At 48.0% G+C, this 19,653-nt stretch overlaps 1 protein-coding gene and 1 long non-coding RNA gene across 5 annotated transcripts in view; both read left to right on the forward strand.

Annotated features, from left to right (window-relative positions):
- The first annotated feature begins 7,670 nt into the window (after nt 1–7,670).
- The window catches only part of LOC102937943 (rho-related GTP-binding protein RhoG), a 34,660-nt gene continuing 22,677 nt past the window's right edge, over nt 7,671–19,653 (forward strand). For 2 of the 4 annotated variants that reach the window (XM_037908111.2, XM_043521925.1), the window contains exon 1: nt 7,926–8,065. Coding sequence is in view for 1 of the 4 variants with exons in the window: in XM_043521926.1 (XP_043377861.1) it covers nt 7,805–8,065 (261 nt within the window). In the remaining 3 variants the exon portion in view is untranslated. Of the gene's footprint in view, nt 8,066–19,653 lie in introns of all 4 variants that reach the window. The other 2 variants (XM_043521926.1, XM_037908110.2) reach the window with 2 other exon arrangements.
- Nucleotides 12,122–13,511, forward strand: LOC122461595. Its single transcript, XR_006283583.1, has 2 exons — nt 12,122–12,737; nt 12,798–13,511. It is a non-coding gene; the product is annotated as an uncharacterized LOC122461595 (long non-coding RNA).

The raw sequence follows: 19,653 nt of genomic DNA on the forward strand, positions 1-19,653 counted from the left end.
GCACATGCCCAGAGGCAGAAACGTAGGCACTTAAGGAACTTTTACCCTGACAATGTAGGTGCTGAGTGAGTTTAGGTATCTACAGAGATTGGTGGCAGTTTTTTGGGTTGCAGTGGAGCCTAAACCCCAAACTTAAGGGTCTAAACACCTTTGTGAATCTGGGCCTAAGAGGTTTGCTGTTAGTAAGGTCTCTGGAGATTCCCACAGTAGTTTGGTTCCCGTGCTTGCAGAGCTCCCTGCCCATAAAAGAATAGTCTATACTAGTCAAATACCTGATCCCCCCTCCCTTCAGAGCAAGAGAAGGTATCCCCCATCCCTCACACAGGAACAGTGATACTAGAAAAAACCCAGCTCTCCTCAAAATGAACACCCAGAGACACCACAAAGAGTGATGTAAAAATAGAGGTGGATGTTTGGACTTGCCTTGCCCTCTCAACCTGGAGAGTGTGTCACCAGTGGCAACAGCAACACAAAAAGCCCCAAGAAACAGGCCAGAAGCTGAAACAAAGGGCACCATAAAGCTGCATTAGAGGGAGACATGAAGCATAAGCTAAGTCTGGATGGGCCCCAGGAAATCAGTGAGGGCTGCAGCCCTGCAACACTCATCTGAAGAGCAGATGAGTAACGGGGGCTCTAGACACAGAAACACCTTGTTAAAGCAAGTCACGCATAGGCAAGAAAGGTTAGGGTTAGGATTAGGGTCCTTCTCTCCCATTGCCTAAGAAGGCTGCGCAGTAGAGGGGGAAAGGAATATGTAAAATGGGGCAGGAAGCAGCCTGCAGTCTCCAATGTTCATGAAGCACAGACCTGCTCTCCAAATCTTCTAGGAAAAAGTTTGGTCTACACCAGGGAATGAAGCTGTTGAGGCAGCAAGTGCAGCTGAGCCAGTGCAAATCGTGGTTTAACTGTAAGTGTAGACAGGACCAAACTACAATCAACAGTAGTTCAGAAACCATGGCTGAGCCCTACTTGGAACAAGAGTTAACCAAAGTTTCTGAGCTGGCACTGAACATGATTCAGTCCTGCCTACACTTACAGTTGACTCACACTCCGCACCGTTACTTAATCATTTCCCTGCCATTGCAGAGGCATGGGTGCAGCTCAGTCCCTGCTATTCTCTGCCTGTGGCACATGTCATTTGTAAGACACAGGTGGTATTTTCTCACTCTTCTTGGCATGGCTAAGGCCTCAGCTGGAATATGATGTCCAGTGCTGGGTGCCACATATTAGAAAAGATGTGGATAAACTGGAGCATCCAGAGGAGAGCAAAAAAAGTGATGAAAGGTTTAGAAAACCTGACCTGTGAGGAGAAGTTAAAAGCCTGGGCATGTTAGGTCTTGAGAAAAGAAGGCTCAGGGGAGACCTGATCACAGTCTTCAGATCCGTTGAGGGCTCCCAGAGAAAGGGTCGTGCTCAATTGTTCTCCATGGCCATCGATGGTAGGACAAGTAATAGACTTAATCTCCAGCCAGGGAGATTCAGGTTAGACATGAGGAAAATCTTTCTAACTATAAGGCAGTGAGGCTCCAGAACACGACTCTAAGGGAGGCTGTGGAATCCCCCTCACTGGAGGTTTTTAAGAAAAGGTCAGTCAAACATCTGTCAGGGATGGTCTAGGTTTTGTTGGTCCTGTCTCAGAGAAGGAGGCTGGAATTGATGACTTTCTGAGGTCCTGTTCAGTCCTACGTTTCTATGAGTCTGTGATTAAATGCACCTCTGCCAGCAGCAGAAGGGTAGGGTGTGTTGGGGCTACTGACCACTGCCATGGGATGGGGTTAAGTTATGACGTTCAGTTTCTTTATCCTGCCATATTCCAACCCTCCTCTCCCCTGCCCCCCATCGCCTTTGTTTTCAGTGGGTAAGGTAGGTTTGGTGAGCACATTTAGACACAGGCCATCTGGTCGTTAGAGGTGGGCCAGTGCCAACAAAGTGAGTTCAGCCTCAGGCTCTGTGTTCGCATAGGGCAGGGACTGTAACAGGTCAGCAATGGGAGCCTGACCCCAGTTGCCAGCAGTCTGTAGTTGCACCTCTGCCCCTCTTTCTCCCCTCTTTCCCCCAGACAGCACGAGGTGCCGCTCCCTGCTCTGGTTTCCCTCTTTGGGTGTGTCCACACTGCAGCTGGGACCAAGCCTCCCAACCCGAGAAGACAGCCTTGCATTAGTGGGTCTGGAACTAGTGTGCTAAAAATAGCGCGAATGTTGTGGCTCAGGCAGCAGGTCTCAAGTCCATGCAACCCCCTTGGTCTGAGCTTGGGCAGCCACCACAGGTCTCTGCCAGAACTGCAACACCTGGACTGCACTCTCTAGTGCACTAGCTCTAAAAGTTTAGCAGTGTAGATCTACCCTTTGTGCTGAAGAGACCCCCATCAATGGATAAGTTGCTGGGGCAAAGAGAGTCTGGATGGAAGGGACTAGCCCCAGAGAGCAGAAGAAGCCATGAGGATGTTCTCCCCAGCAGGGAAGGGGAGTGGGGACCCATCCAGTAGCTCCCAGTTCAGTAAGAGATGCTTCTGTTAGTTACTGCTCTTTTCATCACCAGTTGGGAAGAGTTTGGGGCAGTCCCTGAGCCTGTTGCTCAGATCCTGCTCAGGGCCGCAGAGCTGTTGCTCCTACAGTTTCACCCGTCCTTTGTCTGCGGTGAGAAGGGTGAGTGGGCTGTGGCCTCCCCTTTCTCTCAGCAGTATGGCTGAGGGGCAGAGTAAGTGTGAGCAGAGTGAGGCAGGAGAATGCTTGGCAGTAAAGCTGTTGCTGATTAGATTGTGCTGCAGAGTGGCTAAGGCAGTACCTGGGTGGTATTGCTTAGGGGCCTTGGCTTCCAGCACTTTTCTTCACATCTCCTCCTCCTGCTCTTGAAGCACATTGAAGCTCTAGCCCTGGGAGTCCAAGTCCAGTCCAAGCTCAGCTGGACCCTGACCAAACCCATCAGCTTTGGGCAACGGGTGCGTCAAGGCTGCCCACTGTCAGGCCAACTGTACAGGCTAGCCATTGAGCCCTTTCTCCGTCTCCTTGGTGTGCCCGAGGTTGGTCCTGGCAGGTGCCTCCTGGATCGGAGCCTTCCTGGACTATGACCAAAGGGACTGGTTGAATCCCCTTGCACTTGGCCGGTGCTCGGGGCTTTCCACCCCCTCATACCACCCGGGAAATACTCTAGGAGGTGAGGGCAGCCTTACTGTCTGCCTCACAGGTAGGATTGCCAACTGTCTAATTGCACAAACCCAAACACCTTTGCCCCGCCCCTTCCCCGAGGCCATGCCCCTGCCCTGCCCCTTTTTTGAGGCCCGCTCTACTCACTCCATCCCCCTCCCTCCATCACTCGCTGTCCTCCACCCTTACTCACTTTCACCAGGCTGGGGCATGGGGTTGGGGTGAGGGAGGGGGTGTGAGCTTTGGGAGGGAGTTTGGGTGTGGGATCAGGGCTGGGGTTCAGGGTTGGGGTGTGGGCTCCAGGTGGGTGGTGCTTACCTTGGGCAGCTCCCAGAAGTGGCCAGCATGTCTGGCTCCTAGGCACAGGGCTGGCCAGATGGCTCTGTGCGCTACCCCTGCCTGCAGGCACCGCCCCCACAGCTCTCATTGGCTGGGAACCCGGCCAATGAGAGCTACAGAGTAGGCACTTGGGGTGGGGGCAACACGCAGAGACCGCCCCCCCCCCCCGGCTACCCTGCACCTAGTCGCCAGAGGGACATGCCGGTCACTTGCGGGAGCCGTGCGGAGCCAGGGCAGGCAGGGAGCCTGCTTTAGCCCCACTGTGCTGCCGACTGGACTTTTAGCGGCCTATTAAAAATCTCCCAGATTGCTTTCAATAGCCACCAGAGATCAAGGCTGATTCCAGGAGAGGGTTGGCAACCCTACTCTCAGGCCTTTCTTGAGCCGGTCCTGCAGGAGGGTGCTCCCCACTTGCCCCTCACCCCTGGCCCTCCAGACCTTGTCCTTGGGCCCCTGTGCTGTGAGCTTCCCTGGCCAACCTCCCCAGCAGTACCCAAGCCAGTTGCGTGACCTGCTGGTTTGTTTCTGAACCGTGCCTAGGAAACAGCTGTACACACTTGTGCTCCACACCCTTCACTTCCTCACCCTCACGTCGTGCCCCAACACCAAGTGGCAGGACTATCTGCCACCTATGGAGGAGGAGGAGCCCCGCTGGGACAGTGTGTATTCCACACTGTCCCCCGACCTGCTGGGGATATTGGTTGGCAGCTCCTTCATGGAGCCGTGAGCACAGGCGTGTACCTGGCACTGTTCACCCACCTTCCCAGCACTTGCCCCGTTTGTGGTGAGAGGGAGACCCTGGTGCATATTTACATCGAATGTGCCAGGCTGCAGCCCCTTTTCTGGCTTCTCCAGAGCCTTCTCCTCTGGTTCTGGCTGCACTTTTCCCTGCAGCTCCTGATCTACACTCACCCCATCCATGGCCCCATGAAGTTGCAAGACTTCCTCATCAACCTCCTCCTGGTGCTGACCAAGGTGACTGTGCACCCTACCAAGCGGAGGTGGATGGACAGGAAGGTATTCTGCAATTGTGGTGCCTATTTTCGCTCATCCCTTAGGTCTCGTATCCTCTGGGCGGTGTCCGTTGACTCCCTGGATGCCTTCGAGGAGCAGTGGGCGCTGTCTGGAGTTCTCTGCTCAGTGTCCCCTTCTGGCTCCCTGCTTTTGAGTCTGTAACTCTCACTCCTGTCCAGTTTTATCATTTGTTGTCTCCCGACTTCACTGGAGCCCTGGGTTTAGTTTAGACCCCTCCCATTGGGCTAGGGGAGGGGTCTTCAGATGTGGGCGGACGCAAGCTCCAGAGAACTCAATAGGTCCAGCCCTGGGAGTGACATTGGGAGTGCTCGTGTAAATGGGCATTTTAGCCACCTTGCAGTCTACCCCTACTCTGAGCAAAACACTGGGCACTACACGAGCAGCTGCACATCAGCGGAATGGCTACAGCATGAGGGAGCTGTGAAGAAACCTGTTGGTGTGGTTGCCACCTCACTGGAAGACCCAGAGCATGGAAGCATCCCAAGCACAACTCAGCCTAAGACAAACAAGCATGCATTCAAGCTACAGCTGGAGAGAGGAGAGGAACAGAGACAAGAAGCAGGGAAGCAGTCTGTGGAGAAGGGATGGAAGGGAAGGAAGGAACTGGAAGGGACCACGAAGAGAGGCACCAGAGATGGCCTCAAGTCTTTCTAATTTATGTGGTTCCAAAGGGGCCTGCATTTCTAGGGGCTCAACCTGCACATACCCCGTGAGCCAGAATGCTGTCCTTGTTTCTACTGATGCCTTCCAGCTCCACTGACCTTGGCTCACATCTGAGATTAAACTCCCAGCCTGCTCTGAGGCCCTCCCAGAAGCTGCAGTCTGCATACCCTACAGTATAGATGCTGCAGTCTGGCTCAGTAGAACCAGTAGGACAAGATGGCCCAATTGAGTCTAGGCACTGAGACACTTTAGCACAAGCCCTGAGCTCCAGCTCTGATGATAGGGAGCACTGGGTCCTGGGGTTTGGAGTAGCAGGGGATGGATGCTCCACCAGACAAACATCCTCATTTGGGAGGATTTTGATGGTGTAACTGGTCCTGATGTTTGGGGGCTTCTGCCACCGCTTCCCCTGGCTGTTCCATGATCCTTCCACTACATCCTCAGCCTTCCCCAGACCTGGTTAGACTCTGCTTTTTGGGTCACCGTGGCTAAGGATTCTTTGGATTCCTGGTTTCCCTCTTTACGGCACCTCCCTGCAACACGTACTCTGCACCAAGTATGTTTCTTTGGCTTCCCTGCCTCAGCCCTGCTTGCCTTGTATCCAGGCACCCCTCCAGGGAAGGGCTCCCTTCCAACTGGTGCTGGCTTTGATCCTTTTCTTCAAGGCTTTAGTGATTAGCACATTGCTCAGTCTCACAGACCTAGCCCTGCACACCACAAAGCCCCTCAGTACACTGGGGCCATGGCCAAGCAGAGTCAAACAAGGTGCCTGAGAAATGGGCTCTTTCACATGGTGTGGAGCAGCCAGGAGCACAATAAAGCTACAGAGCTAAGAACTTTATTAGTAGTAACCTGGAGTGACACAGATAACCAGTCCTGCTGCTGAGGGCATGAGCCCAGGAGCATGAACAAGAAGTGCCTGCTGGCACATCTCCCCTCTGAACTCCAGGAACACCCTTCCCAAATTACCACCATTTCTACTAAGATAGGCGAACAGAGAATAGTTCAAAATGATCTAACTATAAACCTTCCCTAGAGGACAAGACAACCTGCCTGAACCTCTGAGCTTGCTGAGGTAGTTATTCTGTCTCATGTTCAGTGGCCCTCTGGTAACTGAATGTGCTGCTATCTTCTTGGATTGTCACTCTTCTTCTTCTTCTTTTTTTAACACTCTAGCCCTTTTCCTTCTGTTTAGCTTTAATCTTGTCCTCTCACTTTTCATAAATTCCCAAGGCAGAGGGGACCATTGTGATCATCTAGGCCAGTGGTTCTCAGCCTATTTACCATTGTGAGCTGCATTCACACAATATATACACTACCTGTATGGCCCTGAGGATGTCACATGGGCTGGAGCTGAGTGCTGATTGGGCTGCGGGTTGAGAACCACTGATCTAATCTTCCCTGTATAAGACATGCCATAGGCAACCATTGGAGACAGAACACCTGGACCTTGGGGCTGAACCAGCCTGTCAATTCCAAAAACCTATGAGATGGGACGTATGCTTTTATGTTAAATGCTGTTCATTTTGTTTCCTCATCTACCTACGCTCCCTCACCCATCCCTCACCCCTTGGTTTGAGTTTAAACATCTTCTGCATTGTTTCATTTCTTGCAGTAGTTTAAACACAGAATTATGTTTTCTTAAAAAAAAATAAAGAATTTTTTAAAGAAAAAACATTAAAGTTTGGGCCCAAATTACTTCTGGCTTTTGTAAAAAATATGTGGTCACTGGGAGCTAGCTAAGTACTGAGCCTCTTCCTATGGGTCCTGCAGTGCCTCTTGCCTTCTCTTTTGGACTGTAAGCTTTTCTGGATCATGGGGTGTCTTTATACTTGCAATATGCACAACACAAAGCACACTCGTGGTTAAGAAATAATAAATAAGTGAAGTTCTCCACCCAGATACAAGTCACGTCCCTCAACACATTGGATTCTAGGTCCAAGAGAGTTAAGTCCAAAGCTGACTACAAAGAGATCTCAGTAAACTGGGTGACTGAGCAACAAAATGGCAGATGAAAATCAATGTTTATAGTGGCAAAAAACAACTATAGATCTAACTATACATATAAAATGATGGGTCTAAATTAGCTGTTACCACTAAATAAAAAGATCTTGGAGTCATTGGGGACAGTTCTCTGAAAACATCTGCTCAACGTGTAGCGGCAGCCGAAAAAGCGAACAAGGTAGGCACCATCTGGAAAGGGCTAGGTAAGACTGAAAATATCATAATACGTCCGTAGAGATCCACCTGCACCCACCCTTGGAATACCGCGGGCAGTGCTGGCTGCCCCAGCTCAGAAAGACGTATTTGAACTGCAGAAAGCACAAGGCAGGGCAAGGACAGGGCTGGATCGCTGGTCTGGCCACGCCTGCGGAAGCACCTGGCACTGGCCGCTGGCGGAAGGCAGGACGCTGGGCTGGACGGACATTGCTCGGACCCAGCCTGGCCGCTCTGATCACATGTCCCCTGCGTGCAGCGCCGAGCGCACAGGGCGGGAGGGCAGGCTGGGTGGACCTGGGCTGCCCTGGGGAGCCATCGCGCTGCCCGGAGAACGCTGGGCCCGGGAGAGCAGGGGCGGCGCCTGTGGGTGGCCAGCGCGCCCAGGGTCGCAAAGCCTGCTCCCGATGTGCGGCCCCAGGGCGGTTGGGGCGGAGTCATGGCGACCCCAGCCTCGCTCGAGGGAGGAGCTAGCTCGCCCTGAGGGACTATATCTCCCAGAGGACACCGCGCTCGTAGGCGCACATGCGCAGTGTGGCGGCCGAGGGGCGCGCACGCGCGGGGCGAGTCCCGGGGTGGGTCCCTGGAGGTTGCTCTTCTCGTACCGGTCGTTACCGCTGAGGGCCCGCTCGGCAGAGGAGCCTGCGGCCTCCACCGGCCGACGCGAGGTGAGCGCGGAGCCAGCTCCCCGGGGCGCCCCGGCCGCAGCCTGGCCCTCTGTCCCGGAGCCCCGCCGGGGGCGGCTGCGGGCCGGTGTCTCGGCGGCGCGCCCGTCTGGCGCGCTGGGAGGCTGCGCGGGGCCCCGGCAGGGCCAAGGCCGCGCGGGAAGCTGGTGCGCTGCGTCCATCTTGGGCACCTCACGCCCGCCCGGGCCTCTCCCCACGCCCTGAGCGCAGGGCCGGGCCTCCCGACGGGGGCTGAGCCCGAGGCCGGCTGTCCTGAGTACCGGGCTAGAGCCGTCGCCTCAGGGCGGGCCCGGGGCAGGCTCGTGGCGATTCCCGTCGGGCCTGGGGCTGGCCTGCTGCTGCTTTCTCCGTGAGGGGACCCAGGTGAAGCGGCTCCCCAAAGCATCGCGTCGCTGCCCAGAAGACCCTCCGCGGTTCTTGCCTTCCCGCGCGAAGCAGGAGGCATTGTGTGCGCCACCGTTTTATTTTGGATAGTGTGTTTCGTTCCTCCCTCTCTCCAAATGCCTGAGTTAACTTCCTTGTCAATTTAGCGTTTCTTTTCCTCACTTTCAAGGAACTGCCCACCTTAAAGAACTGGCCGTCTCTATTGGTCCCCCTCTGTCTTTTCGTGCTTTGTGCTCAGTGCCTCTCCACTAAGGAGCTCACCCTCATTTGGTTTGTTATCTTCATATAAGATGTTTCTTCACAGATGCTTCTCTTTCCCCACTGCCCTTCCCCGTGGAACTTCTTTGATTTTTTTGTAAGGCAGATGTTCTCCAAATGCCTCCCTTAAGATGCTCCTCTTATTGCGTGTGGTGGGGATTCTGTAGTCTTCACCTTTCCTGGCTATCGCTTGGGTAGAGAGGCTTCACAGAGCTACCCATTTCTGAGGTCTTGGCAGCTGGGAGTGGCATGAGAAGACTGTTTTGATTTGCAGTCACCTCTGCCCCATTTACACTTTGGCTTCTCTCAGGGAGTATCTGTTGTGCCTGCAGATGTCCATAGCTTTCCCAGCAAGCAGCCAGAGTCTTACTGTGCTCTGCAGAGTTTTGAATAACACTCTGAAACTGATCAGAGTTATGCAGAGTATGTCACACCATTAATGCTGCTGCTTGGTAAAGTGGTGGGCTGCAGTTGTGGTCCTGGTGCTGTCTGCCTTCCTGAGTCTTCTGACAGTGTAACCTGAAGATAAGACACATGTGATCTTTATAACCTCAAAACCTATCTCTTTCTTATGTAAAATTGTATATTTTGTAGAAAACAATGGCTTGGGCCTCCCATAGTTAAAGTAGAAAGCTTCTGTTTGTCACTAGCAAGTGAAATTTTCAAGTCCTGATCCAGGGGAAATATTTACAGTTGGTGGCGCTGGCAGGCTGTCATTTTCTCCTCAGAGGTTTGTCATTCTCCCTCTAAGCTACTTACTGCAGCAACAGCAGAACAGATACCCCTAATTCTGTTAAGTCATATCTCAAACTTAATGCCTCAAGGAGGGGAACCAACAAGAACATCACAAACCAATTCATGAATACATTATTGGATATCCTAAATGTATTAGCCAAGAGGAAGTGTGAGGCCTCATTTGGGGAGAAGAACAGCCTATATTATGGGCAGCACTAACTGCGCAATAGTTAGGGTTGCAGCATGATCTCTATTAATTTTAAAGCAGCTACAGAATTCAGTCTTTAATATCCACAGTGTGATTTAAAGTGGAATGCCAGTTTTCCCCATTTTAAAATGATAAAACTTCCCCACTTCTTCCTTACAACACCTCTATGAGGATAAATTAATTGTTTTTGAGGTGCTCCGATACTACAGTGATGATGTATAAGCACCTAGATCAGTGGCACTCTTTTGAGCTGTCCCTCTCCCCTCAACACACACACACAAGTTTTAGTATCCTGTTTTGGCTCAAAGGGGCCTGACAACCTTCTTTTCAACTCTGAGATGGATTGGCAGGGTGCACTGACGAGCCAATTTTTGTCCTCTCTTGGAGAGGGGGAGGCTATGCCACTTTCACAGTCATCCTCTGCTCTGGGGAGGTGCTGTCTGAGAGCATGTGGGCCCACTGACCAGTGTTTGTGCTTTAAGTAATGGACAGTATTGACCATGCTTCAATTATTGCTGGAGCCATGTTACCACCCTTTGCTGCAGTCCTGTCCTGGAGCCAACTTACATTGTAAACTAACTATAATCACCTTATCACTGTACCATGGGGAAGATTTTGTGGGAAGTTTACTCTCTGATCCTAAAAATCTATGAATCTGCTATAGGTAGATATGAGGAAGGATTAAGAATATGCCATTGTTCATGTTTCACAGTTTTGAATTCCAGCATTCATCTGCATGCTCTACAGCGGCATTCAGTGTTAGGTATAACTTTATTGAATGGTGGAAGAATTAGTTGGAGCATCTTGGCAGAGCTTTTGCTGTGATATGAAGAGAGCTGCATGTATACCTTCAGAGATCAAGTATAACTCGTTTCAGTGCTGAATTTTGTCTGGCTGTAGAGGTGAACAAGTGTGTCTTACCTTGAGGTTGTCAGCAGTCTGGTTGCATACATTAAAGTGGTCTCTGTGGTTTAGTGAGGGCTAAGTGAAGCATCGCTAACAAGGCAGGATTAATAGTTATGAAAAAACAAATCTAATGAGAATTCAGCAACTCACAACTCAAGCATTTCTTTAGAAGGCAAAGTAGTACAAGAAGTGAGTAAATTCACATATCTTGGCAGTAGCATGCAAGCCAGTGGGGATGTCCAGATGGAAATAATGTCACCAATTACCAAGCAACAGCTGCATTTATCACCTTAACAAGATTTGGTAATTGAAAATCTACACTTTTAAAATCAAACTATGACTCTTCAACTCAAATGTTATTTCCAGCTAACATATGGAGGTCAAAACCAGAAATCCACCTAAGGTACAGATGGGCATCTAAGAGCCGTCCAAAAGAGTCATGTATTAGGAGGATTTACTATGGCTGTATTTCTGCAGTTTAGGCTAATAATTTATACTTCAAAATGAATGTGCAGGTATCCTAATGGGGAGGGCAGGTGTTCATGAAATATCAAGTTAACTCTATTTTCTGGCCTTCATAACTTGATTTGATTTTCTTGTAATAACACTTCTCAAGGGTATGTGAGGAGACCTCATCTGAATGGTTCCTGGTTTTTTAATGTTTGATTTTTGGGGATTTGAAGTCCCATATTCTGGGAATGGAAGGCATGTTGTACGGCAGCATCACTTAACACTCCATCTTTATGAAAGGTTTGGTGAGTGAATAAAATATGCCCAATATATCAGGAAAGCTCTTGGCAGTATCAGAGGTGCTGAAACTCCAGAAGAAAGAAGAGAGCTCTGCATCTGTTCACATTTGGAAGGTTATCTTCAGAATTTTAGTGGATAGAACCTTTATTAATGAAAGGTTAGTTTCTGCAGAAATTAATGGCATAGACACTCCAGCTTGTCAGTGAAAAATTCTTATGTCACTCATGAGTAGTCAAATAAGACAAGATGTGAAGGAGGAGAAAATTAAGGTTATTGAGAGTAAAAATAAATGAAGAAAAGAAATTAGACTTTGCTATTCATGGGTTTCAGAGTAACAGCCGTGTTAGTCTGTATTCACAAAAAGAAAAGGAGTACTTGTGGCACCTTAGAGACTAACCAATTTATTTGAGCATAAGCTTTCGTGAGCTACAGCTCACTTCATCGGATGCATACTGTGGAAACTGCAGAAGACATTATATACCCAGAGACCATGAAACAATACCTCCTCCCACCCCACTCTCCTGCTGGTAATAGCTTATCTAAAGTGATCACTCTCCTTACAATGTGTATGATGATCAAGGTGGGCCATTTCCAGCACAAATCCAGGTTCTTCCCCCCCCCCCCCCCCCCCCCCCCCCCCCCCCCCCCCCCCCCCAGAAAACTTGGATTTATGCTGGAAATGGCCCACCTTGATTATCATACACATTGTAAGGAGAGTGATCACTTTAGATAAGCTATTACCAGCAGGAGAGTGGGGTGGGAGGAGGTATTGTTTCATGGTCTCTGGGTATATAATGTCTTCTGCAGTTTCCACAGTATGCATCCGATGAAGTGAGCTGTAGCTCACGAAAGCTTATGCTCAAATAAATTGGTTAGTCTCTAAGGTGCCACAAGTACTCCTTTTCTTTTTGCTATTTATGGAGCATTCTTATGGATTATTTTGACATTTCCAGATCTTAGCGTACATGGAGATGGGAGACATGCTGTGATTTCTCCCCCCCCCCCCCCCCCCCCCCCCCCCAGCGGTGATTTCTGCACTTAAATATCTGTAGCTAGGGAATTGAAGATACTGGAAACAGAGAATGGCATATAATTTATATTGGTAAACCCTTTGGTTTTGTCCCTGTTCTCTCTCTCTCTCTCTCTCTCTCTCTCTCTCCCCCCCTCCCCCTCCCTCCCTCCCTCTCTCTCTCCCCCTCCCCCTCCCCCTCCCTGCCCCTCCCCCCACTGGAAGATGTACAGAAAGTGTAAAACATTCCATTAACACCTCCCCACCCCTGCTATATTAAAAGATTATTAAGTTGCAAATGGAATCTCTAATGGTGTAGAAAGCCAAAGTTAAGGTGCCTGAACAACTTCACTCCACCCCTGGTGCATATGCATTATGATGGGCTCAGATTACATGATCACATAGTAGTTTTCCTAAAAGGCTGCCTCATTCAGTGCAGAGATTAGATATGCTTCATGAATAAGGCAGCTTTTTAATATTTATAGTATCCTCATTGTTCAGTGTGTGGGCCATATTCTTAATGCATTGCTTGCCGTGCAACCCTTGGACTGAATGAGGTGGAGTCTGTAGGTCCCTGTCTCTTTAACAACATGTTATCTGTCCCAGGCTAAGCTGAGTCTGTAAAGCATGAATTCCACAAGCTCTTTCTTGTGCCACTAACAAAAATCTGTTATGAAGGCGGCAGTTGTCTGGGGCCTGTCTCTTTCAATGTCCAATCTGCACACTGGGTCATGTAGAGGAAAATAAGTGTTCATATAATTAAAAGTTGCATCATAAGGGCATAAGAGGGCAGTATTAAGATTATGCAGACATTAAATTTGGCATTTCCAGCCTTTGGCGTGCTTTATTTTGCAATATTAATGTTCCTTTGATGTAGTTTTTGGGATGGAATGTCCCACGTTTGCTTTTTTAAAAAAACCTCTAAAACAATGACATAATATGCAATTATTTGCTAGCCACAAGTTAAATGCACTTTCCTGTACAATCTGGGCACACAGTACAATGAAATCAGCATTCTTTTGGAGCCCTGGCTACTTCAACACATTCAGACCATACTTTAAAAGCCTGTACCTTTTTAAAAAATGAGAACTCAGTTTTCTTACTTATATACTAGCAGCTGAAAAGCTGGGTTGTTTCACAAGTGTAATTTGTAAATTAAAAATGACTGAGAACTCAAATTTGTGTGGTGTCACTTAGGTTTATGGTAAGACTGAGTGGGGGTGTATGCTGACTTTTATTTTTTTTTGATGAATGAAGGGTGTGTGTTGCCATGAGGGGCTGGCTATGTGTGTTTGGGTTTATTGTGCATACTAATTGTGTTGGTGTTTTGTATCTGGGGGAGGTTGTGCTGGCAGTTGGGCCAAGTGATCAAGCCATCTGTGCAATTGCCCTCATACATCCAGTAAGATTGTTTTATGCAAATTAGCTGTGGAGTAAGGGTGGTGGTTGGTTGTGATATCAGAGGTAACAATGGTCTTATGACTCTTGGTACATCATAAATATGTCTTACTGTAGCTGTACACCGCACAGGTGTAATTTGTAAAGTGAATTATTGAGAACTTAAAAACTGGATGGTCACAGATGGTGAAACCTAATAATAATTCACCCTGGTGATATTTTGAACATACTTGTAGTTGATTCCATTGCTTCAAGCTGACTCTACAGACATAATAGGCTTCAGAGTGACCCACAATGACATTCCTGGAATCTTATCTATATAGATGCACAAATCTAATGGAATACTGAGAGACTGTCTCTCCAGTAATACCTTCCACTCAGTTTATATATAGCAGAGAGCGCTTGGACCACTGGGCCTGGTGCAAAGCCTGAACCAGAGGTTATGAACCAAAGTCAGGCCATCTATTAAAATAGACGCTTACAAATTCACTGTTCGGTATGTGAACTTGGCAAAGTTATTAGTGTACAAGGCACTAGATATTTATCTAAATATGTTTTAGAAGGCTAGTATAGCTACACCCCAATCTAGTACAAGATAAGATGGTTTGACAGAACACTGAATAGGGATCTTTTGTTTGAGATATTGGGGATAATGGGAGGTAACAAACAGATGTCATGAAACACATAAGGTGGTTTATTTCAGTTGTTTTTCTACATGTTGGGGTATCACAAAGGTTTATGGTGTGGCTGAGGGGACAGCAGAGACTCCTGCTGCTGACTGAGCCGTTCCTTGCCATGGGGCACACATGTTAATGTAGTTGTGCAAGTTGAGCAAGTCATTATGAATGTGCCTTGAGGGCGATAAACCTGGCCTAGTGCTTTTGTCTCCGAACCATGCCTGTTGCCTTTCTACATTGAGGTCTACTGAATTAGCAGTCTGTGCTCTCTATTAGCTCTGAAAACACCGGAGCTCTGAGGACAGAAGCACTGAGCAGCTGTAACAGCTTACCAGCCTTAACAGTATTCCACCCTTCTACAAGCACAATACTCATTGCTAATGAAACATGGACAGATTTAGTTTTATTCTGTTAACAGAACCCTCTGCACATGTGTGAAGGGTGTATTTTTAAAATCCTTATCTTGGCCATATCAAAATAGATTTTGAGCAGACCTCTTAAAGGTACATTTGTGACTGAACAGTTATGTCCCTGCTATAAACTTTAGGTTTCTTCTGCCTCCCACTGAAGTGCTAGTGATGTTCAGATAGATCTAACCTTTTTCTAGCAGAAAATTTGTATTTTCCCTGAACAGCCACCCCTTCAAAAACTGAACAGTTTCTATTCAAACTTTTCTTTAAAACTGCTTTTGGCATGACGACAAATGTTAGTCAAAATAATTGTGACAAAATTGTAAACTTATGAATGTGAGCATATAAAATGGAAATGCTTGGAGAAACTTTAATTGTAAATGTTCCACCTATAATTGATATTGGATCCCTTTTCTAGAGCCTTCTGTCTGAGGATTTCAGTGCTTTAAAAAGTGAATGAATTAAGCCTTGCAGCATCCCTGCGAGACAGTGAAGACTGAACTCCATTTTATGGATGGGGAATAGATGTACAGAGAATTGACATGACTTGTCTGAGGTCACCCAGGAAATCTGTGGCAGAACTGGAGATGGGTCCTAGGAGTCCTGATTCCTAGTCCTCTGCTTTAGTTACAAAATCATTCTTGCCCCTCAATGCTTGTAAAGGGGCTGTGTGGGTTTGAACATGTGCTACCAACATCATACAGTGGAAATTCATAACTTTACATATAATGTTGCTATTCATATTTCACTATATTAATGACCACCAAGTTATTAGTTCTCAATTGATACCTCACAGGGTATATTTTGTACAAAGATTATTACAGTGATATGTAGGGTGAGTACAGGGGTGTATCCAGTCACAGAAACCCTTTCAGTCTTTTTTTTTTTTTTTTTTTTTTTTTTTTTACCCATTGCTTCTTCCTTCCTACAGCTGATAGTGCTCTTCCTGTGCTTGGAGAGCACGGAGGGGAGCTGATCAAAATGATGGCTTTGTAGGACAAATATCATTGTACTCAGTGCCGGGGACTACTTCCACTAAGCCCTCCTCTTCTGCTCACAGGTATCCAAGGCTGCCTGGGTCCCTGCTCAAACTATTTGAAGGGACTTCAATGAGGACTGCCAAATTTTGCCAGACAAGGTCCTCAAACAATTTTAACTGCATGTTATTTCTGTTCAAAGTCAAACCCCACTCTGTTTAAAAAGGTAGGCAACAAGAGCATTGTTGCAAGGGCAGAGCACAGGAGCAGTAGTAACTCTAGCTACTAAACAAAAGAGCAACAAGAACAAATAAGGTAAATCTCCACACTGTGATAGTAAGACTGGAAAAAGGCTATTGTAGTGCCCATCTTTAAAAAAGGGAAGAAGGAGGATCCTGGGAACTACAGGCCAGTCAGCCTCACCTCAGTCCCCAGAAAAATCATGGAGCAGGTCCTCAAGGAATCAATTCTGAAGCACTTAGAGGAGAGGAAAGTGATCAGGAACAGTCGGCATGGATTCACCAAGGGCAAGTCATGCCTGACTGACCTAGTTGCCTTCTATGATGAGAACGCCTTCTGTGGATGAAGGGAAAGCAGTGGACGTGTTGTTCCTTGACTTTAGCAAAGCTTTTGACACTGTCTCCCACAGTATTCTTGTCAGCAAGTTAAAGAAGTATGGGCTGGATGAATGCACTATAAGGTGGGTAGAAAGTTGGCTGGATTGTCACGCTCAACGGGTAGTGATCAATGGCTCCATGTCTAGTTGGCAGCCGGTATCAAGCGGAGTGCCCCAAGGGTCGGTCCTGGGGCCGGTTTTGTTCAATATCTTCATAAACGATCTGGAGGATGGTGTGGATTGCACCTTCAGCAAGTTTGCAGATGACACTAAACTGGGAAGAGTGGTAGATATGCTGGAGGGTAGGGATAGGATACAGAGGGACCTAGACAAATTGGAGGATTGGGCCAAAAGAAATCTGATGAGGTTCAACAAGGACAAGTGCACTTAGGACAGAAGAATCCCATGCACCGCTACAGACTAGGGACTGAATGGCTCAGCAGCAGTTCTGCAGAAAAGGACCTAGGGGTTACAGTGGACGAGAAGCTGGATATGAGTCAGCAGTGTGCCCTTGTTGCCAAGATGGCCAATGGCATTTTGGGCTGTATAAGTAGGGGCATTGCCAGCAGATCAAGGGACGTGATCGTTCCCCTCTATTCGACATTGGTGAGGCCTCATCTGGAGTACTGTGTCCAGTTTTGGGCCCCACACTACAAGAAAGATGTGGAAAAATTGGAAAGAGTCGGGCGGAGGGCAACAAAAATGATTAGGGGACTGGAACACATGACTTGTGAGGAGAGGCTGAGGGAATTGGGGATGTTTAGTCTACGGAAGAGAAGAATGAGGGGGGATTTGATAGCTGCTTTCAACTACCTGAACGGTGGTTCCAAAGAGGATGGCTCTAGACTATTCTCAGTGGTAGCGGATGACAGGACAAGGAATAATGGTCTCAAGTTGCAGTGGGGGAGGTTTAGGTTGGATATTAGGAAAAACTTTTTCACTAGGAGGGTGGTGAAACACTGGAATGCGTTACCTAGGGAGGTGGTGGAATCTCCTTCCTTAGAAGTTTTTAAGGTCAGGCTTGACAAAGCCCTGGCTGGGATGATTTAATTGGGGATTGGTCCTGCTTTGAGCAGGGGGTTGGACTAGATGACCTCCTGAGGTCCCTTCCAACCCTGATATTCTATGATTCTAAGATAACCCAGAGCACAGTAATTGGTAAGTTAAAGATTCTCCCTATCCTTTATAATGCCCAATGCTTTGGGAATCCTGACATATATATATGAGACCCTTGCTTCTAAAGTGTTAGCTATGACATAGAAAGTGGGAGTTGCTCTTCACCTGAAAGATTACTCAGAACAGCCATAATCCTGGTCAGGGTGGCCCCAGAAACTCTCTACCATTAACTACATATAAAAGGGGCAAGTAAAAAGGCCCATCAGAAAGTGGACAAGAAGTCACAACCTTTTCTTTCCCTTTTCCCTTTAAGTTTTCCACATTTTTGTATTTTTCCTCTGACAGAGACTTTCCAAAATCCAGGAAGTATAAAAAGTATGAGGAAAGTCAAAGCGCTGGAAGCACTCAGGTTCATTTTTCCTGAGAGTTGAACTCTCCTCTTTAGTGGAGTCAGAGGTATTGTTTCCCTCTCTCCCCCCAAAGAATATTTCAACAGTGGGATAAAATTACTCTGTTAGGTGACCTGTAACAGCCTGTGGGGGCGGGGGAGACACCAGAAAATTCCCATACAGTAGCAAGAAAGAGCAGATTCTCCATATTAATGATTCCCTAAAATGTGTAATTAAGTCAGAGTGGGAGGCATCCTCAAGACAATACCACAACAAGCAGAGTGAAATTTCGCATGTTCCAAAGGAAATACCAAGTTGTAGAGCTGATACTCAATTGTAAATGGGGAATCATCACTGAGTGGGTGTGTTTCAGGTGGAGTGACACGGATTGTTTCTTAGACCTAAACTGTTTAACACTTATCAACAACTCAGAAGAAAACACAAAATCATGACTAATAAAGTTTTCAGATGACAGAAAAATAGGGGAAGTGATAAATAATGAAGAGGACAGGTTACTGAGATTCAGAGCGATCTGGATTGCTTGGTAAAGTCCACAAGCAAACAATGTGTTTTAATATGGGTAAATGTATACATCTAGGAAGACGTAATGTTGGCCATACTTCCATATAGGGGACTATGTCGTGGGAAGTAGTGACCCTGATAAAGATTTTGGGGATGGAGGGGGGCATAATCAGCTGAACTTGAGCTCCCTGTGTGACACTGTGCCCAAAAGAGCTAATGCAATCCTGGGATGATATGACAGGGTATAGTCCTGCTTCTGTCTCTTTTCAAGCAACAGCCTGTTTAGAGACCTTATTCTGATCAAACACTTCATGGTTCACCACCTGTACAAAGTCATGCTGCTCTGTATTTTGTGACTGGGTCAGGCCAGATAGCTATAGGAGAGTGATAAAAGGCAGATATATTAACCCCAGGTTAAGTAGGTCCCTTTTCCCTGGGTAAGGTAACAGGGAAGGTTCCAGAACAATCAGGAACTTTCTGGAAACAAGGCAGGCTGATTAGAAGCTGCCAGAATCAGTTAAGACAGGCAAGCTAATCAGGGCACCTGCGTTTAAAAAGGAGCTCACTTCAGTTTGTGGTGCATGCGAGGAGCTGGGAGCAAGAGGTGCAAGAAGCTGAGAGTGAGAAGGCATACTACTGGAAGACTGAGAAGTAGAAGCATTATCAGACATCAGGAGGAAGGTCCTGTGGTGAGGATAAAGAAGATGTTGGGAGGCGGCCATGGGGAAATAGCCCAGGGAGTTGTAGCTGTCATGCAGCTGTTCCAGGAGCCACTGTAGACCACTGCAATCCACAGGGCCCTTGGCTAGAACCCGGAGTACAGGGCGGGCCCGGGTTCCCTCCATCCTCCCAACTTCCTATTTGATGCCGGAGGAGTTGACCTGGACTGTGGGTTCCACCAGAGGGGAAAGTCTCTGGCCTGTTCCCTGATCCACTAGGTGGATCAGCAGAGACTGCAGGGATTGTTCGTGTTCCTTTTCCCCATGCTGGCCAGGGATGAGGCTAACTGAGTGAAAGGCAGATTTGAACCATGAAAATGGCCAGACTGAGGGCTGCTGTGAACCTCTGAGGTGAGCAAATCAGCCCATAAATGCAGGACCCAGCAAGGCAGAGGAGGAACTTTGTCACAACTGGTGTCAGTGGTGGGATCTGGTGCGCACAGCACAGCGGAAGAAGGAGGGTATGGGGGGGGGAGGGAGGGAGCGGGGTTCCCCC

This window comes from Chelonia mydas, chromosome 9, assembly GCF_015237465.2.
Source record: "Chelonia mydas isolate rCheMyd1 chromosome 9, rCheMyd1.pri.v2, whole genome shotgun sequence".
Classification (NCBI taxonomy): domain Eukaryota; kingdom Metazoa; phylum Chordata; order Testudines; family Cheloniidae; genus Chelonia; species Chelonia mydas.